This window comes from Engraulis encrasicolus, chromosome 6 (assembly GCF_034702125.1).
Source record: "Engraulis encrasicolus isolate BLACKSEA-1 chromosome 6, IST_EnEncr_1.0, whole genome shotgun sequence".
NCBI classification, from domain to species: Eukaryota; Metazoa; Chordata; class Actinopteri; order Clupeiformes; family Engraulidae; genus Engraulis; species Engraulis encrasicolus.
The window spans coordinates 9,299,463-9,326,272 of NC_085862.1; the positions used below are offsets into that span (position 1 = coordinate 9,299,463).

Here is a 26,810-nt window from a genome sequence, read left to right on the forward strand (position 1 = left end):
TGAAACTGTTCGTATGCTGTTCTGTATAAAAGAGCATAAAGTCAAACATGTGTGCGGTGAACTTTTTCCTTTTGAGGTACAGATGTCTATTCTATTTATTTTTTCAGTGAAATCAGACTAACATTTCAACAAGCGTCATCCAGAGTCCTCAGTCCTGCTCTGATTGAAAAAACAAAGCAAAAAGAAAATGGACATCTGTATGACATTACGACACCAGAGGTTTTCTTCCTTCTCTTGTTGTGTTTTTAAATTTATGCTTTAATCATTATTTAAAGCTACTTAAACTTTAACGTGTTTGCTTCCCACTTTGCTTTAGTGGTAGGGGGAAGGGGGGGGGAGGGGGAAACTTTAAACTTGCCGTTCCTGTTGCCCTCTGTCATTCTCCGCCACCCCCCACCCGCCCGCCCCCCCCCCCCCCCACCCCCACTAGCCATGAAGGCCACCTGAACGGGGGCCAGAAAGCATGCTGCAACGGTGGCGGGCGATGCGCGTCACGCTGTCCAAGCACACGGCGGTCCAGCTGCCTCGCGAGGGCCACGAGGACCCGAGGGCCGCCTCGCCCACCAAGGACATACGGCACACTCGCCCCTGGTGACGCACCGACCTTTCAAGAAGCCCCGGCTCCAAGAACTTCTAGCTTCCCGAACATCTTCTCCCTCCCTCCTCCTCATCCCGCTGCACCTCTCCAAACAAACAATCCCGTACGTTAGCAATGAATTCCTTTTATTTCAATTATCTGTCAATTGCATAAAGCGGTGTACACACGCATTACTAGCGTCTCCCTTGCTCGCCTATTCGCCACTCTTTCATGGAACGTTCGCTGAAAGTTCCAGCGGCTTTAACTGCCAATGTACAGGCGAGAAGTACTGAGCTCTGCAATACCATTTGTTACCCCCTCCCTCCGCCCTCACCTCGCTCGAAGTTTTGAATTAACTATTTTCCAACTCGGGATCCGCCCACATTTGCAAGCGCAATCGCTTTGACAAACCGTACTCTCGCGGCTCGTCTCGCTCGCTGAAGACACATTGACCCCATTGCTAATTGAGATTCATTATCGCTGCAGCGAGTAACACCTAGCAGCGACCGCGTTGGTGTACAGGCCCTTAAACTGGCATACAATGTTTTGACAAACGCAATGGAGAAAAGGGTCCCAAAATGAAGCTTAGAGTAAGACTGGTCTTTAAAAAAAAAATGTTTTAGCTTTTAGTGCCTTTATTGTGATGGCATAGTGAAGAGAGTCAGGTAAGTAGTTGGAGAAAGAGATGGGGTAGGGTTGGGAAATGACCCAGACCCGGAACTTTGAAAACCTGTCGAGTCCCCCCCCTGTAATATGGTACAGGGCAGAGAGAAGTAGGAGAGAAAGAGGTTCCCATTGGCCCATTTGTGATTCCGGGGGTTTCATTATTGCAAGGGGGAGGGGGGAGAAATCCCCCTTTAAAGACAGACCTAGGCAGGCAGACCCTAAGGACTCGTTCTAATCAATGCAAAGGGAGTATTATGACAACGCCCCCTCTTTAAAGGCAAGACCGGAACTCCTGGTCCACGTTAGGTAAACACCATAGCAACCTATTATGTTGTCATATCTCTATATACTTAAAGAATCTCTGGTACGGGTGATGTTTCTAACAGTTGTGGTGACCCACAGAGACCTGAAGCATTTGCGTTTCTCTATTTCTCAGCCAACACTATTCATCACCAATTCCAAGGCTCCCTCAGTGGTGGAGGATGATCTGAAGATGCTCTTCAACAGCACCGGTGCACTGGTCAAGGGATTCAAGTTCTTCCAGTAAGTGTTCACTTCACAGAAGCATTTCGTGGCTTCAATATTATTCTCTTATTATGTGTTGAGTGTGAGGGAGAGGCGGTGGGAGAGAAACTGGACTAAGCTCGTAGAAGGACAAAAGGCTGGGGAAAGGGTTTCCATGTCTACACACAATGGAGCAGCAGTCAAACACATATGGATTGCCGCCTAGATTGGGCAGTTTTTTTCCCCACACCAATTGAGCCCTGCTTATGATGACTGTTTGTATCTTAGCGTAAAAAACCAAAAGGAATGCGATTTGGGGGAGTTGTTCATAAGCAGAGGATTTTGATGGCCAGTAAAAAAAGTCAAAACAATTAAAGAAGTCTTGGGTTGGAAATCATCAGTCTCATTTGGCAACCCTACATTCCACTGACCCCATGTTTGCATTTTCCAGGAAAGACCACAAGATGGCGCTGATCCAGATGGGCTCCGTGGACGAGGCCATCCAGTGCCTGATCGAGTTCCACAACCACGACCTCGGCGAAAACCACCACCTTCGAGTGGTCCATCTTCCTCTTACTCCAAATCATCCACCATCTGAATAACGCACTGGGTCAAAAAGGGCCAGTAAAAAATAACAAAAAGGACATGTCACATTTTAGGACCCTCAGCTGTGTCCTGCTGGTGGAAAGACCCAGACACGTCTACGATTCCAACGAGGCCTTGAACCCCACAAACCCAAAAGCAATCACCTTTGCTGTCATTCCCTTTAGCATATTTATGATGTGAACATCATCATTCATGTATGATGGATATTACTATATGATGGGTTATATAATCTTGCCTTACTGTCTAATGGAGGAGGAGAGGTGGATGCACATTGGATTTTACTCAATCTTATTTAGCCTTTTATTTCCTTTACTTTTTTTTCTCTCTATTCGTTCACTATTTTATTTTAACCAATCGTCATGTGAAACGTACTCTCATGCGCATATAAGCCTTTTCCATTCCAAGCCTTTTTATTTCCATTCCCAGTGTCCTTTGCGTTCCAGCGTTTTTGGGTCCAGTGCCGTGAATCTCTGTGGGCCTCCCCACGAAGCTTCATAGAGCTCTGGGGCCTGTACTAGGAAGCTGGGTCAAGAATAAACCAGGTTAAGTTAAGAGGTAAATCATCTCATAGAAGAGCCTGGGGTCCTCATTTTCTTAAAACACCGGACTCCAGGCTCTCCTATTAGATGATTTACCTCTTAACCTGGTTTAGTACTCCTGAACCAGCTTCTTGGTATACCCCTCTGATCTCCCAGCCAGACGCCTCTATTGCCTGTGCCTTATTCCAGGTGACCATGTACTCGTATGTAGGCAGATGGCTTCCCAGCCATCACTTGATTATATATATTTTTCTCCTCCTCATGGCCTTTTCTTAAACATTCGACCTGAAGTTTACAATTGTAAGGTTACATGTTGTCTCTTAAGCAAACAAAGCGTTACCGGGCATTTTTATTTTATTTTCTTTTTCTCTCCCCCCTTGCGGCAAGGCAAAGTCCATCTTGATGTACAAACGAGAACCTTACCAATCTGCAGCCTCTCCTGAAGTTCTATTGAGTGCTTATCGCCTGCCCTGCCAAAGGGCAGGGTAGTTTTATGTTAGTCAATCATATATACTGTATGTCTCTAGATATAAGATGTTTACATTCCATTGTCTTTTTGATCTTATGCAATCATTTTTTTATGAAAAGAAAAAAAAAGTTTTTGTTTTTTTTGTTTTTCCAAGTACACAAATAAGTGAAAATGTTAGTTATTGTTGCAACCAGAACTGTTCATTTTTTTGCGTATAAGTCCATACATATGGCTGATGATTATGCTTGTGTTTAAAAAAAAAAAGAAAACAAGAAAAAAGAATTTGGGCAACCTTTCATCATAATGTTCTGTTTGTGTGCTGTGTAAGATGTTCTTGTACCAGTAGTTCTATCATAAAGCCCATGTGTTGGTTTCGTATATGCATGTACACTATGGCTCCAAACCAAAGGTCCACCAACCCTTTTCCAACCACCATAGGTCTGTGATGACGACACGGATGCTGTCCCCTTACCCTTACATTCCGACCCACGCTCATACACACTTTGTCGTTCCTCACCTTAACATAACATATGCTGGAAATCCCTTTTCTATTGTCCCACGGCCTGCTGACCTTTTTAGATGGACTCACCCCCGAACCAGTCCAGCATGGGTCTGCATCAGTTCTGGGTTATGTCCATCTTGGGCTCTGCTGCAGTGGGCTTAAGAAGGGCTGAAACGGCTGTCTCAGATTGTGCCTTTAAAGTAATATCACTAAAGGTCTCTTATCACTCTGCGGCGGACGCAGGTGCCTTTCAACACAAACGTGTCTTAGTTTCCTCAAAATCATCAGTTTTTACACGTGTGTACTTCATTGTGAAGTCGCATCTTGGAGCACCAAGGTGCATAAGGGTGCATAAGCTTTAAGGTGGCCTGCTGAGTTTAGTAATAGACGACACCATTTAAAAATGAGAGGATGTTAAGTCAGAGTACAATGGCGTCATCACTGTGTGCACTCACTGCTCCCATATTTTTTTTAAGTCTTTCAGTAGATTTCTTATCACACGAGGCCACTGAAGTTTGAGGGACCAACTTCTGCATGACCTGTGCACACCTGATCAGGGGGTGTTTTTTAAAAACCGTTCATTATCCTTTGCATTTTTGTCCTTGTATAGAGTTCACATTACAACTGAGGTGTCTTTTTCTAAGTGTGATGGTATGACTTTTAATCTTCACAAGAACAGTAAGTGAAGTGCATAATTGCACAGCATCTTAATCGCATTGATTTCAATTGTAAGTTGTCTTAATCATTTAGTGCATTTGACACGGTCTGGCTGTGTATCCTATTTTTGTACCACGAGATATTAAAGCAGCTTTTGGGTTTTATATCAGAAAAGTCTCTTGCTTGTAGATTTTTAGTGGCATGGAGAAAAGATTTGTATCGGAGGAAAAGTTTTTGAAGCAAAGATGATCCATCCTTCGTGGAATCTGATGTATTTTTGTAGATACTGCTGCAATAAAACCGATAAACCCCCAATGTCTGAAGTTGTGTGCTTGTCAAGTCTCTTCACTCACATGTACACTCGAACTGGCCTCTGCACTCACACAGAAGTGTGAGGTGAAGGCCCTTTTTAAGGTATTTTGGGGCCCTAGGCAAAGCGAGACTTGGGGCCCTTCTTTTCAGACTAATGGGCAGGGTTCCCCCCTAGAGAGAGAGGGAGATTTTGATGGCTGTATCATTGCATTTTTCGGTCATTGAATTTAGGGAGGTTTCGCCTCTCACAAAGTTGTGATTGCAATCATTTGAATACAAGTGCATGTATAAGTCCTTACCATGGGGCCCCCCGTTCACATGGGTGCCCTAGGCAATTGCCTAGTTTGCCTTCCTGGTTGTGACAGGCCTGGCGAGGTGGCCATCACATACACACCCAGGGCCGCTGACAGTTTTTTCCGGGCCCTGGACAACGCCATTTGAAAGGGCCCTCCATCCAATACAGACGATGTAAGGAGGACCTGATTTTGGGGGGACCCGGGACAACTGGCCCCTTTGCCCCCCCCTGTCGGCTGCCCAGACATTTTACAAGTTTGTCGGAAGGTTTGTCCAAAGCAAAACATCAACTTAAATGGTTTAAAGACCAATATAAGAGCTATCGCCGATAATAATACCGTTAGGCACATGACTATAAAACAAAATCTGTACAACGTACCTAGGAACCCTTTTTTTGTTCCCCTACGGACGGTAGTCAGAGTAGCACGATGACGATATGACGTCTATGGTGACGTTTACACAAACCACAACACAACCAGGAACAGGACGTGGGTTGACTCAACTAGTGAATCTGAACATCGAAGTCGAGCGAAAGTTTGAAAGAGTCGTGTTACGACGTTTAAATATTGTTTAAAGACTATTTTCTTTCTTGGTACACCGTCCTGACAACTAACCGTAAGTTTTAAAGTTATTAGAATGAAATTTAGTGTCGTTGTCGTATTGGTGCCCGTTGTCTGGGCTCTCGTTGCTTCTGACCCATCAACAAGCTCTTCTTCTCCGACTACCAAATCGACCACCGTAGCACAAGTTGACACTGTTGCTGTCACCACTGCTGCTCCCAAAAATAATGGAACAAGCAATAATGGAACAAGGATTCCAGTCCACAAAAGCAAAGGCTTTGACATGGATAGCTCGATGATACAAAGAGCGCTGTATGTGCTTACTGGGTTCACCATCATTGGAATTCTTTTCAAAGTTGTTAGGTAAGTTGGAAAGTCTGCCGTTGTCTATATCTGTGTATGACAGTAGCCTACTTCGCATTACAAAACATATTGAACATATTAGAGGTGTTAATGACAAACTGATGCCATTTGGAAACTCATCTCAAGTAGGCCACCCACCCACTTGTAATGCTTTGTTTGTTACAAGCCTAAGTGCCCTAGAAATAAGTATTGCTGCGTGTGTGCTGAAAACCCCGTCTCTCTGATCAGGCGGAAAAAACCCAGTGTCACACACCGCAAAAAGTACGGGCTCCTGTCAAATCAAGACAACATGGAGATGGGGTCGATGGAGAGCGATGAAGACGACACCACTTTGTACGAGGCGAGAACTTTGAGAAGGTAGGCCTTGCCCAAACTGAGACATGTCCAGAATAATGGTTAACTTTCCATAGTCATAAATATGTATAGGCTACCTAGTTTAAAATTGACCACTGTCAATGGACAGCTCTTCTGTAGGACACAGCGTTTGCTGGGCCCCTGTCGTGCCGAAAAGCGAGTGCCTGCCAGAACACGAGTGCCCTCATGGAAACCAATGACATTTTTTGAGAGAAAATTATACTAATTTTTGCAGAATGAATTACATAATTTATGAACTGAAAATATGCTTATGAAACATTACTCGTCCTCCACTTAATATGAGCTATTTGAATGAAACTGTAACATTTGTTATGACAATTCTTCGATTCTTTTATTGAAATAATACTGAAATTGTAACCAGTTCTTTGTAATACTTCCAGAAGGAATGTAGATGCTTTATTGATAGGCTTTCCATCTTAAATTGTGTCGGATTTATCTGCAAAAATGGGTAAAAAAAAGATCTGAAAAATTGGTCATAGGTTTCCATTGGTTTCTATGAGGGCACTCGTGTTCTGGCAGGGACTCGCTTTTCGGCACGAACCCCCTCCAGTGTGACTAACAGTTGTGCTCTCTGTCCTCCTAGATGAGGTGTCCACCTCAAGATAAGGACCAAGACGACTGAAGATCCATAGTCTGCATTGATTTGGCTTTGGATGTTGGCCTTTTTGTGGGACATTTTTCTCTACATCTCTCTGTTGTTGAGAATGCAACGTGCTGACTGAGTGACCAAATGTATGTTTTTGCCCTGTGTGTGAGAACAACCAAGAGTTATTCTGATGGCCATTTATGCTTGGTACCAAATTTCCAATTCCAAAGATGAAAGGCCAGGACCAGTTCCACAGTCTAAGCTATCCAAATTTTCTCTTCAATTTTCAAATTATTTTGTTTTATGTATATGGACGTTTGAACTCCCGACTTCTTTGTGACAACCATGATGGTTGAAACGTTTTGTTTTATTTTAATTATTTTATTCTTATTATTTTATGTTATAATTGTGAGGTTTTTATGTTGTGTTATCTCTTTACTCAAGCCTAAACTGAGTGCCTCGTCTTGGGCCTATACTACAAAGTTGGTTCAGGAGTACACCAGGTTAAATTAAGAGGTAAATCATTGATAGAAGAGTCTGGCGTTCTCATTTTCTTAAAATGTATGTAGTATAGGCCCCTGGGTGTCGCCAAGCCAAGCACAGAGTATCCTGTTAAGGTTCTCTCTAAATCCGATCTGCTCTTCACACTTCCTATCTGTCTCCCAGGCAACAAGGCAGTGTGGGTGGGAGTTGATCTCTAAAGCCAGATGTTCTCTTCTTTATGTTTCCATGGTGCCTTAATGCCTCCGTTTGAATGTGCTCTACTACACGGCCAGAGTTCCTCTTCTGACTGCCAAGCAGGTAGATCTCCACTATGTTTATGTAATGTCATCCTTGTTAATCATTCATAAACGGTTATCTAGCTCACTCTTTTTTTTTTCACTCTGGACACACAGTGTTCTCCTGACGAGTTTAGGTTCCTATTTTATCTGCTATTGGCGGATTTCCCAACAGCGGCCGCCACATGGCTCTGGGCGGATTCCAATATGTGGACTCCCGTCCTCCGGTCTGTGCTTGTGTCCTCGCGTTTTGCCGACGCCCCACCTCCGTGGAGAAAACGATAAAGTTTCTCCCCGCTATCAGCCTAGCCACAACAACTTTTGGGGGGCTATTCTTCATTCACCATCCAAAGGAGAAAATAACATTAGAATTGAGCTTTTGCGAGATATTGAAGAACACTTCTGTTTTGTCGGTGACGTCATCACGAGGCCACAAGGTGGCAAGTGAGCAAGAGAGGATGGGAGTTAGGATATTTGCATGAACCCCCTGTGTGACATGGCATCCATGTTGCTCGGCTGCACGGTGTAACTAGGAAGCAACGGTAGCTCTTTGATTGTGGTTAGGCAGCAGACTCTTGCTTACAAAGAGTGTAATCCCCCATTACCTTTTATGGAAAAAAAGATGCTGTCTGTTTGCCTGACACATTGAGATTAGTGTGTGCATTGTGTTAGCCAAATATATATATATATTTTTAAACAATGCTGCGCTGTCTATTTTTTGTAGTTGAACTGTGCTTTAAACTGCAGATGGCTGATTTAGTTGGTGTTAACAAACACACGGTTTGGCTCTCTCCTCCCCCAATGCTATCTCTCCCTCTCTCTGTTATTCTCCTGGCGATGGCAAGTAAGCCAGCTTGACACAGCACTTTAGCCTCTCTTGCCTCCGCCTTAATTGTAATTAATGGTGCCTCGCGGGTAGCGCAGCGCGGCGTGTCACGGCCAGAGGGGCCAGCCTTATTGACTCCCAGGTGGGTGGTTTTGCTCCAGCGGGGTAAATCAAAAGAGGCAGGCTAAATGGAGGTATTGCTGCCCGCATGGAGCGCAGTGCTATCTGTTTATTGAGCCAGGAAGCTGGGGAGAAATTCTCATCACCTCCACCCCCACCCAACCCTCGCCTCCCCTCTCTCCCCATTTCCCTGCTTGTTTTTGAGACTGAAGCAGGTAGTTAAGCAGTGGACTACAGCAGGCCACACTAACAAAGAACCCAGGGACTTATCCCCTCGCCTCGCTCGATGACCAATCAACTTGTCTGTAATCAGACTTCTGTCAGAACTCTATTGTGTGTGTGAAGGGTTTTTTTTTTGTTCATTATTTTTTGGGGGTTGTTTATGCTTCTGTTTTTTCCTTTCTTGCTATCTAATTTGTTTTTCCTGTTTTACTTTCTCATCAGGTTTTGCTAGCTATTTTGTGTTATTTCTTCTTTTGTTGTTTTGTTTCTTATCTGTACAGATATTAGTATCATGCAATACTGTTTGATGTCCTTTATTTACGGGTGTGCGTTCCACAGAGTGGGAAGGGAGTGAATACTTTTCCATATTTTAATGCCTAAATCAACAACACCCTCGGTCACTTTATAAAGTCTACTGTATCTTTGTACACATCGCATAATGAATTTGTACACTGTGGGTTTGGTAGAGGTTTTTTAATGGGGCCAACGTGTGTGTGTGTGCGTGCGTGTGTGTGTTAGAGACGTTTTTTTCCCCCTACGGTTTACACAGCTTTCGGTCATGGAACCAGCCTTCAGTCGAGACAATCTGCACCATGGCCTTCCATTTTGATGTGGTTTTGTTGCCACATGTGCACCAGATAGATCAGCTCCTGTGGCCTCACTACATGTAGTGCATACAGTATGGTGAAGGGGCTCAGAGTATATTATTATATTTCATCATAGTTGATGTTTTTCTGCCTTTCCAGGGGGGTATGCTAGGAAGCTGTTTCAGCAGTAAACCAGGTTAAGTTAAACTTGTGGTAGAGGTAAATCATGTAATAAAATGCGGATGGAGTCATCATATTCTTAACTAAATGATGTCTGCAGGTATATCTATTTGCAGGTTTACCACTTCCTGTAGGTTAACTTAGCCTTGTTCACTACTGAAGCAGCTTTGAAGTGTACCCCCCAGACGACAACCATTTGACTTGTTCTTGCCTGTAATTGTTCAGTCTCAGGTGTGTTAGTCAGAATGTCTGGGTTTTGGAAGATGGAAGAAATGGAATAAACGTGAAGATTTGAATGAAACTGTGTCCTTTTGTATTACTTGTATGCATAACAAGAGTGAAAATACTTTTGAAGGAGTCATCCTGAAGAAGAACACCTTACATTAGGCCCGTAACCCAATATGCCATAGACGTTTGTTTACCAGCTAGGGTTCGTCTTGCTGAGATGGTGAGATACTTGAAAACCATTTAAAACTATCTGATCTTCGCAGCGCAGGTGGCTGTGGCAGTGTGTGCTTTATTCAACAGGTGGTGTGTGTGTGTTCGGGAGTGAGATTAGGCTCAGGTGTCTCTGTGGTGAGGTCAGCTGGTGTATGGACCGCTGGAGAGAGCAGGTGCAGTCAGAGAAGTGTAACCTCTGTCTGTCTTTCTCCCTCCTCCTCCTCTTCCTCTCCTTCTTTCTTCTCCGCCACTACACCTTAGCCCTCAATACTTTCCTACAAAAGCAAAGTGCAGTAAGTATACCAACATTGAAACTAAGAAAAAAAGCCTTGATATTAGGTTGGATATGGTAGTTACTGCTATGACATAGCGATATCTCTGAAATGGGACACATTTGGACCATACAGCGTTGTCAGAGGATCAAGGAGGTATAATGAAATCCATCCTCAGTAGAAACTCAAGTTTGACAAAATATCTAATTATTGCACTTTGCTTTTGTAGGGCAGTGTACACCTCCCTTCTCCATCATTTCCTGCACCTAATGACGCTGCTATGTTTCTATCTTTCTCTTGCCTGCCGTTCTAATCTTTTCCATCTTCACTGCTCCTCCCATCTTTTCTTCTCTTCCTTCAGTTTCACTCCTCTCCTCGATTCCTATTCTCAGTTCTGTCTCTCCCCTTCTCCTCCTCCTCCTCCTCTCCTCTGTTCTGTCTCTCCTCCTCCTCCTCTCCTCTGTTTTGTCTTTCCTCCTCCTCCTCTGCTCTGTTCTGTCTCTCCCCTCCTCCTCTCATCCTGCAGCTGCCACCCCACAGGTCAGATGGTGTCCCTGTGTTTCGCCGAAGATCCTTTCTTCAGGCCTCTCAAGAATACCACAATGTCCTGTACCTCTCTTTGGAGATATATTATTCACTGATAAGTTTAAATAGTTTACTTTACACCAGCTATTCGACGTCTTTTTCTCTCACTTAATGACTGAATTTGGCCAAAATACACATTACATTACAATACACATGCATTGCTGTCAATTATGCTCTATTTATTTTCATCATTAATATTTTCTTCATTAACTTTGTTATCTGTAATGGCTTACTGTATGTTTACATGTAGTGTAGCCCAGGTGCAAGTTTCAGCCCCAGAATTTGGCCTATAGATTGAATAACAGTACAGGTAATTTCACTTGTCAATGGGAAATGGTGGGATTACTGACGGGTTCCAGTGCTGAGGCTCAGAGAAATAGCATGCCACTGGTCATATGATCAATGTTGCCAGATTGGGCTGTTTTCCGCCCAATTGGGCTGCTTAGGATGGCCGTGTGCGGGAAAAAATGGCATTTAGCAGAAAAACCCGCCCAATTTTTGCCATAGAAATCAATAGAATTGGGTGGGATTTTGTGCTTCTAGGCGGGTTTTGAGCCCAAGTAAAAAAAAAGTGTACTTAATATATACTTAATAAGTACGTTTTATTGTATTTAAAGTGTACTTCAAAAGTGTGTATTTAAAGAATGTTATTTTGGGACAACTTATAGTATACTTAAATGTACTTGAAATATAATTAAGTAGAGCTTAAACACATTTTAAGTTGACTTTTTTGTACTAAAATTAAACTTTGTATAAGTGTACTTAATATACTAAAAATATATTTAACTTTAAGTACATTATAAGTATACTAACCAAGTCACTTTAAAATGTGTTTAATGTTTACTTTAGCATGCGGATAAGTACATTTTAAGTACATTAGAAATCTATTTTAACGTCATGAGAAAGTACTTTATAGTATACTGCAGAAGTATATACTTAAGTTGTGTTATTTTGGGACAACTTATAGTATACTTAAATACACTTGAAATATAATTAAGTAGAGCTTAATCACATTTTAAGTTGACTTTTTTGTACTAAAATCAAACTTTGTACAAGTGTACTTAGTATACTAAAAACATACTTAATTTTAAGTACATTATAAGTATACTAACCGAATCACTTTAAAATGTGTTTAATGTGAACTTTAGCATGTGGATAAGTGCATTTTAAGTACATTAGAAATCTATTTTAACGTCATGAGAAAGTACTTTATAGTATACTGCAGAAGTACATACTTAAGTTGTGTTATTTTGGGACAACTTATAGTATACTTAAATACACTTGAAATATAATTAAGTAGAGCTTAATCACATTTTAAGTTGATTTTTTTGTACTAAAATCAAACTTTGTACAAGTGTACTTAATATACTAAAAATATATTTAACTTTAAGTACATTATAAGTATACTAACCAAGTCACTTTAAAATGTGTTTAATGTGAACTTTAGCATGCGGATAAGCACATTTTAAGTACATTAGAAATCTATTTCAATGTCATGAGAAAGTACTTTATAGTATACTGCAGAAGTACATACTTAAGTTGTGTTATTTTGGGACAACTTATAGTATACTTAAATACACTTGAAATATAATTAAGTAGAGCTTAATCACATTTTAAGTTGACTTTTTTGTACTAAAATCAAACTTTGTACAAGTGTACTTAATATACTAAAAACATACTTACTTTAAGTACATTTCAAATATATTCACAAAAATTGCTTTAAGTACATTTTAAGTGTATTGACTCTAAATGTATTTTAAGTATACTACAAGTAGATTTTACTTTAAGCACATTTCAAATATATTTATTTTAAGTACACTTTAAATATATTTCAAAAGTATATGAAAAAAACATTAATTTAATCACCAGTTACTCATTTCCATTGTACATTGTCTTGTTCACAACCATCAGCCATTCACATGAACCTTCCTTTCACCTTCACTTCAGACAACAACCACTGCCTTAACCTGGATTCGAACCCACAATTCACTGAACCACAGACCTGCACTCTAACCACTAGACCACAACTACCTGTTCTTTGACAGGCACAATTACGTTCTTGAAGTAATAGTCTTGAGTAGTACACTTTAAGTATACTTTTATATACTTAATTATAATACTTAGAAATCATTGGTGGTGGTATGCTTTTATCAAATTAAAGACACCAAAAAGTACACTTAAAGTGCACTTAATACACTAATAACACAACTTAAGTACAGACTTCAGTATTGTGCTTAAAAGTTTAATAGGTAAGGCCTTACATGCCTTTTTAAGATCTGTTTGTGCTCTTCAACATGGTGTTTTTACCATGAAAATACATTAACAAAATGGAAGGTGGAAGGTTATTTAATGTTACAAAGCATAATGAATAAATAAACCTAGGTTAAAATACACTAAAATGATGGTTTAAAAAAGTACCCAGGTGAAAAAAGTGTACTTAATATACTTAATAAGTATGTATTTTTGTATTTAAAATATACTTCAAAAGTGTGTATTTAAAGAATGTTATTTTGGGACAACTAATAGATGATAGCACAGGTACGGGTACCTGCATGGCGTTTCCGCCTGACGCACCTCCGCCGGTGCCAGTAAGGTAGCTGCAGGGTCGTCAGCCGGGAGCCACCCCATATCATTGATGTTTCGCTCCATTATTCCCGGAACATCTCAGGGTGGTGGAGCAACGGCAGGGACGTCTCCCTGCCGCCCCCTGCAGCTACCCCTAGGACCCCTCTTTCCCCCATGACCTGTCCCTCCTTCTCAGCCATAGCCAGAAGCTGGCTCTTTCAGCTTCTTCTGCCAATTCCTTGGCTGCCCTCTTCAGTTTTGGGCCGGTGACCCCCATCCTCCTCATAAAGCGCTGGATGGAAGTTCCAAATAACCCCCTGCAGCCCACCTCCACAGGAAAGATGTTGGCTGTCCAATCAGCCTCTCGGCACTCGGCTACCAGCTCAGTGTACTTCTCCTTCTTCCTTTCGAAGGCCGCTTCCATACCACCCTCCCAAGGGACGGTGAGCTCTGCCATGAGCACTGTTTTGGCTGCAGGGGACCAAAGGATAACGTCTGGTCTGAGCGAGGTGGTAGTTATCTCCGGTGGAAACTTGAGCTGCTGGTCAAGGTCCACCTTCAGATTCCAGTCGCATCCCGGTGTTAGTAGTGCTGGTCTTTGGCTGATGTTCTGAGCTCCCGCCCCTTGCTGTACGAAGTGGATCAGGGTCCGTGACTTTGATGGATGGTCTTTGGCAGCTTCCAGCCTCCGTGCCTCGAGGATCTCTGCCAGCTTTCGCAAGACCTGGTCATGCCGCCACCTATATCTGCCCTGGGCCAGCGCTGTCTTGCAACTGGACAGGATGTGCTGCAAACTTGGGTTTGGGGCGTTGCAAAGGTGGCAACTTTCATCTGAGCCATACCACTGGCTCAGATTACTTGGGCTGGGAAGAGTGTCATAAGTGGCCCTAATAAGAAAGCTAAGCCTTGCTTGAGGCATCTTCCAAATGTCGGGCCACTTGATGGTCCTGTTGACCACTCCTTCCCAGGTTGTCCATTGGCCTTGCTGCGACTGACTGAGTGCTTTGATCTTGTACTGATCTTCTTCGCTCCTGACCACCTCTTCGATCACCAGTTGTTTCCTTTCCTTTCTTGTGGCTTTAGACCAGAACTTGGGGGGTTCTCCCCACCCCAAGCCGGCTCTCCCAGACTGTGTCCTGACCACCTCTTCGATCACCAGTTGTTTCCTTTCCTTTCTTGTGGCTTTAGACCAGAACTTGGGGGGTTCTCCCCACCCCAAGCCGGCTCTCCCAGACTGTGTCCTGCCCACAATCTCTTTGTGCCTGAGCCTGCTGATGGCCTGGTCAACAGCCTCTTCTGCCCTCCATTTGCGTCCTGTTCGAACAGGTGCTTTGTTGTTTTTCACAAATGGGTCAGTTGAGTTTCTCAGCTCCAGGACAAGCCTTGCCTTCTCCTGCTTGTAGCCTAGGCTGATAGACTTCAAAGGCAGTTGGAGCATGTTTCTCCCAAACAGGCCTACGTTGGACAGGCTCCGAGGTAAGCCTAGCCACTTACGGACGAAGCTGTTGGCTTTGGCATCCATCTTCTCTACCGTGGACGAGGTGATCTCGCACATCTTCAGGGGCCACATGAGACGCTGGTAGAGGGTGAACTGATAGCACCAGACCTTGAGCTTGCCTGGCAGGTAGCACTTATCAATCCTCCCAAGTCCGTCCGCAAGCTGCTGCATGATGGTGGCAGGCATGTGGGTGTCGGACAGGTCGGCCGTGTACTGCCTTCCCAAGCTTCGGACTGGTTGTTCAGCCAGGAGTGGGATCCTTTCCCCGTTCACTGTGAAGGAGATGAGATCATTTCTGGCCCCTTTCCTAATCGAGAGACTGCGGGACTTTGATGGTTTGATGCGCATCCTGGCCCATCCAAGGAGTTCCTCGAACCTCTTCAAGAGCCTGGCAGTACATGGAGCAGTTTGTAAGAGGCTGGTTACATCATCCATGTAGCTCCGCAGGGGTGGTAGCCGCTGGCCAGATTGTGATTTTACTCCTCGTCCCATCTGCCTCCCGCCAATCAAGATCACCTCAAAGGCTGCCGTGAAGATGATGGGAGAGACGGAGCAGCCCATTGCAATCCCTTTCTGGAGTTGGTGCCAGCTGGTGGTTGTTGCCTGTGTGGTATAGCAAACTTGGAAACTGCTGAAATAGTTGGAAATCAGCCTCTGGATGCAGGTTGGAATGTGGAAGAATTCTAGGGCAAAGGTGATGAGTTGGTGAGGGACAGAGCCATAGGCGTTTTCCAGATCCAGCCAAACCACGTGGAGGTCAGACTTCTCCCGCTTGGCTGTCTGAATCTGATCCCAAATCATGGCTGAATGTTCAACGCAGCCCGGGAATCCTGGGATGCCCGCTTTTTGGCAACTGGTGTCAATGTACTTGTTCTCCAAGAGATAGTTGGTAATTCTCTTTGCCACCACTGCGAAGAACATTTTGCCTTCCACGTTCAGTAAGGCAATTCCCCTGAACTGGCTGATGTTGCTTGAGTCCTGTTCTTTTGGGATGAAGGTGGTTATGGCTCTAGTCCACTCAGATGGAATAGCTTGATTCTTCCATGCAACTTGCATCAGTTTCCAAAGGAGCTTCAGCACCATTGGGCAGTTCTTATATACCCTGTAAGGTACGCCATTAGGACCTGGTGCTGAGGCAGATCTTGCCTTCTCTACCAGCTTCCTGATCTCAGTCAACCTTGGTGGTGTTGTGTCGAACTGAGATTCTGGCTCAGCAGGGCGGGGCACGTATCCTGGCGAACCGAGAGGGATGTTCCTCTCCTGATCGCTTAGCTGGCTCTTCATGTGCTCTTCCAGCTCCTGTGCTGTGGCCTCCAACTTTCCATTCTTTTTCTCCTCAAGGAGGCTTCTGGCGAACTTGAAGGGGTCCTGGAAGAACTTTGTCCTCTCTTTCTCCTTCCTGCTCCTCCGTCTTCGAATGCGCTCCGCCCTCCGCAAGGTGGCAAGTTTAGTTCTGATTTGGGTCCAGATAGCGTTAAGCCCTTCCTTCTCGCTGTCCGCCGCCTTCCTCCAGGCCTTCCTGAGAGACCTCCTATACTTCACAAGATTGTGAATCTCCCTCTCGCGTCTCCCTGGCTCCCTGGGCGTGTACCTCCTCCCCGTCATTTCTCCAAACCTCTCCTTGCCTTCTTCGTAGATGATATTCCCAAAGAGGTTCAGCTTGGTGGTTACGCTGCCGAGTAGGGATTTTCCAAGGATGACATGCAAGTCTTGGTCGAAGCTCCTCCATGCCTCTTTGTCACTGGCTTTGGGCCATCTGACTTTAGATTTACGGATAGGCTTCTCCCTCCTTGGTGGTGTTGGGGTTTCGCTGCTGCGGGTCTCCTCCTGATACTCATTATGGGGGGTAGGCACTAGTTGTTGTAGATGCTCCTGCTGCTGGGAAAGGCACTCTTCTTCCCTCTGGCCATCTGCAATGTTGGAAACAGCAACACTGTGGTGCTCAACCTGGTTCTGTCTCCTGCTTGTCTCATCTGCCGGGGCAGTGCAAGATTGCATCTGGCTTGTTCCTCCGCACTTTGCCTTCCCTTGGTGGATACGCAGGCCCCTATGAGTAGTCACGTTTGACCACCCGCAGCTGCATTTTCTCAGGGTCCGTTGCTCATTAGTGATTGCCGTTCCAGTTCGTGCCATGTTATCCGTCCGGTTTGGTCCATCTTCCATCCCGCCTCTCGGTGGACCTTCGGGCTGTTTTTCCTTTGTTGTGCTCGTAGTTAGTTAGGGCTGTCCTGTGTCACTTGACAAGGACCTGTGGGGTGGGTAACTAGCCCGTCCACACCCGGTGCAGTCTTTCCTGCTGCCAGTCAGTCTTCCCTGACCGCCCTCCAGTCTTTCCTGGATGCCAACTGCCCTGTTCGCAGTAGTCACTGGTGATCCAGAATAGCAAGATGATAGCACAGATACGGGTACCTGCATGGCGTTTCCGCCTGACGCACCTCCGCCGGTGCCAGTAAGGTAGCTGCAGGGTCGTCAGCCGGGAGCCACCCCATATCATTGATGTTTCGCTCCATTATTCCCGGAACATCTCAGGGTGGTGGAGCAACGGCAGGGACGTCTCCCTGCCGCCCCCTGCAGCTACCCCTAGGACCCCTCTTTCCCCCATGACCTGTCCCTCCTTCTCAGCCATAGCCAGAAGCTGGCTCTTTCAGCTTCTTCTGCCAATTCCTTGGCTGCCCTCTTCAGTTTTGGGCCGGTGACCCCCATCCTCCTCATAAAGCGCTGGATGGAAGTTCCAATAAACCCCCTGCAGCCCACCTCCACAGGAAAGATGTTGGCTGTCCAATCAGCCTCTCGGCACTCGGCTACCAGCTCAGTGTACTTCTCCTTCTTCCTTTCGAAGGCCGCTTCCATACCACCCTCCCAAGGGACGGTGAGCTCTGCCATGAGCACTGTTTTGGCTGCAGGGGACCAAAGGATAACGTCTGGTCTGAGCGAGGTGGTAGTTATCTCCGGTGGAAACTTGAGCTGCTGGTCAAGGTCCACCTTCAGATTCCAGTCGCATCCCGGTGTTAGTAGTGCTGGTCTTTGGCTGATGTTCTGAGCTCCCGCCCCTTGCTGTACGAAGTGGATCAGGGTCCGTGACTTTGATGGATGGTCTTTGGCAGCTTCCAGCCTCCGTGCCTCGAGGATCTCTGCCAGCTTTCGCAAGACCTGGTCATGCCGCCACCTATATCTGCCCTGGGCCAGCGCTGTCTTGCAACTGGACAGGATGTGCTGCAAACTTGGGTTTGGGGCGTTGCAAAGGTGGCAACTTTCATCTGAGCCATACCACTGGCTCAGATTACTTGGGCTGGGAAGAGTGTCATAAGTGGCCCTAATAAGAAAGCTAAGCCTTGCTTGAGGCATCTTCCAAATGTCGGGCCACTTGATGGTCCTGTTGACCACTCCTTCCCAGGTTGTCCATTGGCCTTGCTGCGACTGACTGAGTGCTTTGATCTTGTACTGATCTTCTTCGCTCCTGACCACCTCTTCGATCACCAGTTGTTTCCTTTCCTTTCTTGTGGCTTTAGACCAGAACTTGGGGGGTTCTCCCCACCCCAAGCCGGCTCTCCCAGACTGTGTCCTGCCCACAATCTCTTTGTGCCTGAGCCTGCTGATGGCCTGGTCAACAGCCTCTTCTGCCCTCCATTTGCGTCCTGTTCGAACAGGTGCTTTGTTGTTTTTCACAAATGGGTCAGTTGAGTTTCTCAGCTCCAGGACAAGCCTTGCCTTCTCCTGCTTGTAGCCTAGGCTGATAGACTTCAAAGGCAGTTGGAGCATGTTTCTCCCAAACAGGCCTACGTTGGACAGGCTCCGAGGTAAGCCTAGCCACTTACGGACGAAGCTGTTGGCTTTGGCATCCATCTTCTCTTATCCATCCATCTTCTCTTATCTCTCTTATAGTATACTTAAATACACTTGAAATATAATTAAGTAGAGCTTTAACACATTTTAAGTTGACTTTTTGGTACTAAAAATCAAACTTTGTACAAGTGTACTTAATATACTAAAATCATACTTAACTTTAAGTACGTTTCAAATATTCTTTCTAATACCAAACTTTAGCACATTACTTTTAAAATACAAATACACTTAAAATACACTTAAAATATACTACACTAACAGTATGTTTTCAAATACAACACTTAAGCACATTACTTTAAAAATACAAATACACTTAAAATACACTTGAAGTGGTTCAAGACAACAAGAAAAATAACATAAAATCTTTATAAGTGAGTACATTTCATTAAAGACAATTAATATTATTGTCAAAAAGGCAATATAGTAAGTATGCAAAAAAATATGCATATTTGTAAAGGTCGTAAAATAAAGTTTAGGTATATATAACTGATAATGTATATTTTCTAACACTATGTTCATTTTTTAAGAACAAAGTTTAATACATTAAACTAGCAGTACATTTTCTAATACCATACATTACTATAATGGTGTACTGTGTATGATTTTTTGTAGTTTATTTCCAAAATTCATGCTGGAAAAAGGGGAGTCATTCATCATCATCATAAATTGAGGTTCTTGTCCATGTTCCAGATATAGACATTTTTTGCTAGGAAAATGACTGTACTTTGGCCAGTAATTAGTTTATTTATTTTGTAAATATAGTTACAATACATTTAAATACACAACACTAATAGTGTATTTTCTAAAAACAATCTTTAGCACATTACTTTAAAAATACAAATGTACTTAAAATACATTTAAATACAATACACTAATAGTGTATTTTATAACACTACACTTTAACACATTACTTTTAAAATATAAATGTACTTAAAATAGACTTAAAATATAATATACTAATAGTATATTTAACAATACCACACTTAAGCACATTACTTTAAAAATACAAATGTATTTACAATACATTTAAATACAACACACTAATAGTGTATTTTTTAATAAAACACTTTAGCACATTACTTTTAAAATACAAATGTACTTAAAATAGACTTTAAATAGAATATACTAATAGTATATTTAACAATACCACACTTTAGCACATTACTTTAAAAATACAAATGTATTTACAATACATTTAAATACAATACACTAATAGTGTATTTTATAATACTACACTTTAACACATTACTTTTAAAATACAAATGTACTTACAATACATTTAAATACAATACACTAATAGTGTATTTTATAATACTACATTTAAGTACATAACTTTTAAAATACAAAGATACTTAAAATACACTTAAAATATAATACACTAATAGTATACTTTATGATGCTACACTTTAGCACATTACTTTTAAAATACAAATGTACTTAAAATACATTTAAATAGAATATACTAATAGTATATTTAACAATACCACACTTTAGCACATTACTTTAAAAATACAAATGTATTTATAATACATTTAAATACAATACACTAATAGTGTATTTTATAATACTACACGTTAACACATTACTTTTAAAATACAAATGTACTTTAAATAGACTTAAAATTGAATATACTACTAGTATAATTAACAATACCACACTTAAGCCCATTACTTTTAAAATACAAATGTACTTAAAATATATTTAAATACAATACAATAATAGTGTATTTCATAACACTACACTTAAGTACATGACTTTTAAAATACAATTGTACTAACAATACATTTAAATACAATACACTAATAGTGTATTTTATAATACTACACTTAAGTACATAACTTTTTAAAATACAAAGATACTTAAAATACACTTAAAATATAATACACTAACAGTATACTGTATAATGCTACACTTTAGCACATTACTTTTAAAATACAAATGTACTTAAATTAGACTTAAAATACAATATACTAATAGTATATTTGACAATACTACACTTTAGCACATTACTTTTAAAATACAAATGTACTTAAAATACATTTAAATACAATACATTAATAGTGTACTTTATAATACTACACTTAAGTACATAACTTTTAAAATGCAAAGATACTTAAAATACACTTAAAGTATAATACACTAATAGTATACTTTATAATGCTACACTTTAGCACATTACTTTTAAAATACAAATATACTTGAAATACATTTAAAATATAATACACTAATAGTATATTTGACAATACTACACTTAGCACATTACTTTTAAAATACAAATATACTTAAAATACATTTAAAGTACAATACACTAACAGTATATTTGATAAAACTATATTTAAGTACATAACTTTAATAATACAAATTATTTTAAAATATATTTAAAATACACTTAACTATAAGTATATTTTTAAATACCATACTTAAGTACTGTACTTGATAAGTAGAGTGTACTTAAAATATACTTTTAGAAAATTAAATATATTTAAAGTACACTTAAGTACACATTTTTTTGACCTGGGAGCATTTTTTGGGCTGAAAATCATCAGCCTCATCTGGCAACCCTGCATATGATGTACAACAGGGGTGTGGAACCTATGTTTTGAGGGCCATTTGCCGCCCTTGATTATGTATGTGTATGACATATTTTGTAAAGGAATATTAGAAAATATATTTGCAATACAATTAATTTATATTCAGTGGACCTAGAGAAGGTGGGGTCTGTTTTAAAGGTGGCTGCCTTCAATATAGGCCTAAAGTGCAGGGGAAAATCTTGTTTTGTGTTCATAGTACGACCCTCGGAGGACTTTTACGGCCCTCAGATGAATATGAAGTGGTCCCAGGAATGAAAAAGGATGGTTCCCCACCCCTGCTGTGCAGTGTACATAGTACCATGAGTCTCATTCACATAAAAGGTATGAAGCTCCTGTGCACAGCCAGTGTCCAGGTGCTGGTCGTGAAATGCAGTCGTAAGGAATCCAGAAAATTGGAGAATAATCATCACAAACTGGTGAAAAAAAACTTAAAAGGTTTTTTTCATTTGATTTCAGATTAGTGGCCCTGTGCGACCATGGCTCCAGGAAGAGGCTTCAGCTGAAGGTCCTTGGCCAATATAACATCTTTCACCTGGTGGCTCCAGTGGTGGTCTGAGTGGCTGTGTATCAATATGAGACACCATGCCCAGGGTGCATCCTAATATGTGACCTTGCCTCCTCCCCTTGTGCTTGTCTCCTCGTCCCGCCTCCTGGCCCCTCCTCCGTGGAGAAAACGATAAAGTTTCCCAGCTGTCAGCCTAGCCACAACAACTTTTGAGGGACTGTTTTTCATTCACCATCCCAATTGCAAATGAGAAAAAGACTTTACAGTTGAGCTTTTGCAAGATATTGAAATATAATGCTGTTGTCAGTGATGTCATCATGACGAGAAGCAAGTGGAGGAGGCAAGTGGAGGAGGCAAGGTCGCATATTAAAACGCACTGCCACCTGCTTCATTTTGCCCAAAGGAAGAGAGCACCGCTGACAGCTTTGCCCACCCCCTCCACAATGTAATGAGGACCAAATTCTGGGCCCCCTTCTCTCTGTACTCAAGATATTGACCCCTTTGCGTGTGTGTGCGTGTGTGTCGTTGGCTCCCTAGCAGCTGCTTAGCTGTGTTTACTCCCTGGTCTATAACGGTCATTTTGTTCGAGCCCTGAGGACATGATGGCATCAGGTGGCTAGCTACAAGTCCAAGCCTCACCGCAGGTAGCCCTGCTAGCCAGGTGTCACTCACTCCACTCCAGCCAATGAAATCCGCCGCTGCTGTCTTCCCTCCTCAAACCAACCAACCAATCAGGGGTCCGTATCTCGAAAGCGTCTTTGCTAACGACGGTAGCAACGTCCTTCGTAAGAGCGACTCAACTCTCTCTCGACAGCGACGCTCACCACTAAATCCAAGGGAACAGTAAGACAGTCTTAAGACGGTCTTAAGATGGTAGCAACGACAAGAATCGAGAAACGGACCCCAGATTTGCCATGCTCCACATGGATGCACACGTATAACCTGGAATCTTATCTTTCAGCCCCAACTGGGCCTCTTATCGCTCCTCTCTCTCCTCTACTGTCTTCTTTTCTTTTTATCTTCCCCCTTTCCTTCTTCCTCTTATCCCCCCACTTCCTCTTTTGGGAAAATCCCCTGTGTGTGCGTTAGGGCTGCACGATATTAGAAAAATATGCGATACACGATAACATGACTGTATACTGCGATATCGATATTACTTGTGATATGTTCATATATTTCCCCTCTACCTGCCATTCTACACTTTATCATGTATAAAAAAACTGTTTTATTTCCAACATTATTTTTTATTAGGGAAAAGCATGGCTAATATACAGCATCAACTTTAAATGTCAAAATTTGTAATACATTGTTTAACCTTTTCACCAAATTTGCTGTTATTGAAAATTAAAAACTGTTTGCGATACGTGCGCAACTTTTGCAATATGTGTATTGCAAGCCATGGTGTCGCGCTAACGATACATTTTATTACAATATTATGTATTGTGCTGCCCTAGTGTGAGTCTCACTGTTCAGCAGGTGAGCCCTCAGGAGGATGCCAGAGTGGAAGCAGAGCAGTGGCGGAACAATTGCACTCACGGGGGCCCCAGGGGCAAGACACTGATGGGGCCCCTGATACAAGGAGGATGATGCCACTGGTGCATCGAAATGTTGCCGTTTGTTTCATGAAATAAGGGGTAACACTTTATTTTAGTGTTACATCTATTAGCACTAATACATACAATGTTAGGGCCTGCATAAGTAACTTGTAAGGCATGTGCTAAGCAAAGGTAAGGCCTACTAAATCCCTTATTGTGCATGAATTGTGCATTTGCGAATACATGCCTAACAAGTTACTTTTACAGGCACATTGTATGTATTAGTGCTAATAGATGTAACACTAAAATAAAGTGTTACCAAATAAGGTTCATATTTTTTGGGAGCTCATGCCCAGTGTGCACTGCGGACCACTTCATCACACTGCCAACCACTTTTGTCTGGTACCTGGATAATTGTTTTGTGGATGTCCGTACCCTAACCTCCGATGGCTAGGTTTACATGAGACATTTAATTCATAATGAACTCACTTTAATTCTGAATAAAGCTTAATTCCGCTTTGAAAGCATCATGTAAACACTTTGGAATTAAAGATCCAAGTAAACTCGAGGGAACAATGAATTATTAATGCGGAATTAAAAACGTCATGTAAACGTAGGAATCATCCCAATAGGGCCCCCACCCACCACCAATACAGGAGGGCCCTGGGTCAAATGCCCTGCTGGTCCCTCTCCTGTAGCGCCGGCCCTGAAGCAGAGCGTTTGCCCTCTTTCTCCATCTGTGCTCCCTCTGGCCTCCTGAATCCTCTTTTGTGATTCCACAATCAAACCCCTCCACTGTATCTCTTACTCTCACACTCACACACACACTTTGGGCACGGCACGGAGAGTGAGACACACACACACACACACACACACACACACACACACACACACACACACACACACACACACACACACACAATCTCTCTCTCTCTCTCCTCCATTCTATTGTTTCTTTGGCCCGCGGTCAAGTGATTGTGCAGCTCGTAGTCTCTGGAGTAAGACTCTTATCCTTTCTCTCTCCCTCTCTCTCCTCTCCTCTCCTGTCCTCTCCTCTCCTCTCTCCCTCCCTCTCTCTCTCTCTCTCTCTCTCTCTCTCTCTCTCTCTCTCTCTCTCTCTCTCTCTCTCTCTGTATCAATCTCTCCTCTGCTCTCCTCTCTCTCTCCCTCTCTCCTCGCCTCTCTCCTCTCCTCTCCTCTCCTCTCTCTCTCTCTCTCTCTCTCTCTCTCTCTCTCTCTCTCTCTCTCTCTCTCCTCTCTCTCTCTCTCTCTCTCTCTCTCTCTCTCTCTCTCTCTCTCTCTCTCTCTCTCCCTCTCTCTGCTTTCCTCTCTCTTTGTATCACTTTCTCCTCTCCTCTTCTCTCTCTCTCTCTCTCTCTTTCTCTCTTTCTCTCTCCCTGTGCTTCTCTGGCCCTGTAGATTTGCCCCAGAAGAGCCAGCATTACAGTAGAGTCAGCAGATCAGAGCGCAGCAGTGCGGAGCGCCGAGCGTAGAGCCGCGGAGCCGTAGAGGCGTGCTGCTTGCAGCCCACAGCAGTGATAATCATCCCTCTGTAGTCCTCATTGTACTGCGGCCCTAATCTATACCCAGAGGAACCAGAACAGCTGATAGCAAACTGATGGGCAGAGGTCCACATTGTGTTCTGGAGAGACTTTACTGTAAGTGTATTAAAGGGGTGTGTGTGTGTGTGTGTGTGTGTGTGTGTGTGTGTGTGTGTGTGTGTGTGTGTGTGTGTGTGTGTGTGTGTGTGTGTGTGTGTGTGTGTGTGTGTGTGTGTGTGTGTGTGTGAGTGCGCAAATGTGTGCACGTGCATGCATGTGTGTGCATATGTCCGTGTGCGTGTGTGTGTGTGTGTGTGTGTTGTGTTTCTGTATGTTTGTCTCTGTTTCCCTCTATCTCTGTTTTGTAGTTCACATATTGGGCAGTAGGTGGCAGCGTAAGCCTTTGCTAGTTCCACCAGAGTCACGAGGCCGACTTGGCCAGCATCTGGGAAATGTACTCCAGATTTAAGCAGACCCTGGTGGTTACTATAGATGATTATGCTGTAATATTCATTAAATGTATCATATGCGGCTAAAATGACCATATGTTTTCTGTTTCCAATCTCTGTCTCTCCTCTCCCCCCCTCCCCTCTCTCCCCTCTTCTCTCCGTTCCTCTGTCTCTCTCTGTGGGGCCTCTGAAGTCAGCGACGGCAGTAATTATTCATCATGAAAGACTCAAAGATCATGGTTTGAAGTTACATTAATACCCCTCCCACAAGCATTTAGCTACTTGTCGGAGCTAATAGGCCCACCTTCCAGTCAGTGTTGCCAGATTGGGCTGTTTCCCGCCCGATTGGGCTGCTTAGGATGGCCGTGTGCGGGTAAAAAATGGCATTTAGCAGAAAAACCTGCCCAATTTTTGTCATAGAAATCAATAGAATTGGGCAGGATTTTGTGCTTCCAAGCGGGTTTTGAGCATTTTTTGGGCTGGAAATCATCAGCATCATCTGGTAACCCTGCCTTCCAGTCAAACTGCTGCTTTTTCATGTTTTGTTCTGCGTGTGTGTCGGCCCCTCGCCTCGCCTCGCCTCGCCTCGCGGGCTGCATGCCTTCCCGGTGCGGTTAGCGGTACCCTGGCACCAGTTGGTGCTCTTAAACGAGCGGTTGAGTGACACTCGGGCCCTTAATGAACACCAGCGCACAGATGCAACACAACACACACACACACACACACACACACACACACACACACACACACACACACACACACACACACACACACACACACACACACACACACACACAGCACAGTGTTTAGGGGCCACGCAAACTGCTTCATATTAGAAGATGTGGAAAGATGACTTCCAAGAAGCTCGAGCTCTCTCTTTTCCTTTCCTTCACTCTCCTTTCTTTCCTTCTTTCTGTCTTTCTTTCTTTCTTTCTTTCTTTCTTTCTTTCTTTCTTTCTTTCTTTCTTTCTTTCTTTCCTTTTGCCCTATTTCTTCTTTCTTTTTCCTTCTTTCTTTCTTTCTTTCTTACCCTCTCTCTCTCTCTCTCTCTCTCTCTCTCTCTCTCTCTCTCTCTCTCTCTCTCTCTCTCTCTTTCTCTCTGTCTTATTCCAATTCAAAGTTTTAAAAAATGTTATTGGCATGACAAAAAGGACATTCAAATGGGCCCAAAGTAGTCATACAACTATATGAGAGACACATGGAATAAGACACCTAAGTGTCTGTGACGTACAGGCATTTGGCATCCAACAACATAGAAACA

General features: G+C 43.0%; 1 protein-coding gene across 1 annotated transcript; it reads left to right on the forward strand.

Annotated features, from left to right (window-relative positions):
• The first annotated feature begins 5,582 nt into the window (after positions 1-5,582).
• Positions 5,583-6,410, forward strand: fam174c (family with sequence similarity 174 member C). Its single transcript, XM_063200555.1, has 2 exons — positions 5,583-6,049; positions 6,278-6,410. Exons 1-2 carry the CDS (start codon positions 5,763-5,765, stop codon positions 6,408-6,410), a joined length of 420 nt encoding a protein of 139 aa, XP_063056625.1. The 5' UTR covers positions 5,583-5,762.
• The last annotated feature ends 20,400 nt before the right edge of the window (positions 6,411-26,810 follow it).

Coding starts and splice junctions, on each gene's coding strand:
- fam174c (XM_063200555.1), top strand. CDS start 5,763: ATGAAATTTAGTGTCGTTGTCGTATTGGTGCCCGTTGTCTGGGCTCTC. Junction 6,050..6,277: donor ATTCTTTTCAAAGTTGTTAG/GTAAGTTGGAAA, acceptor CTCTCTGATCAG/GCGGAAAAAACCCAGTGTCA.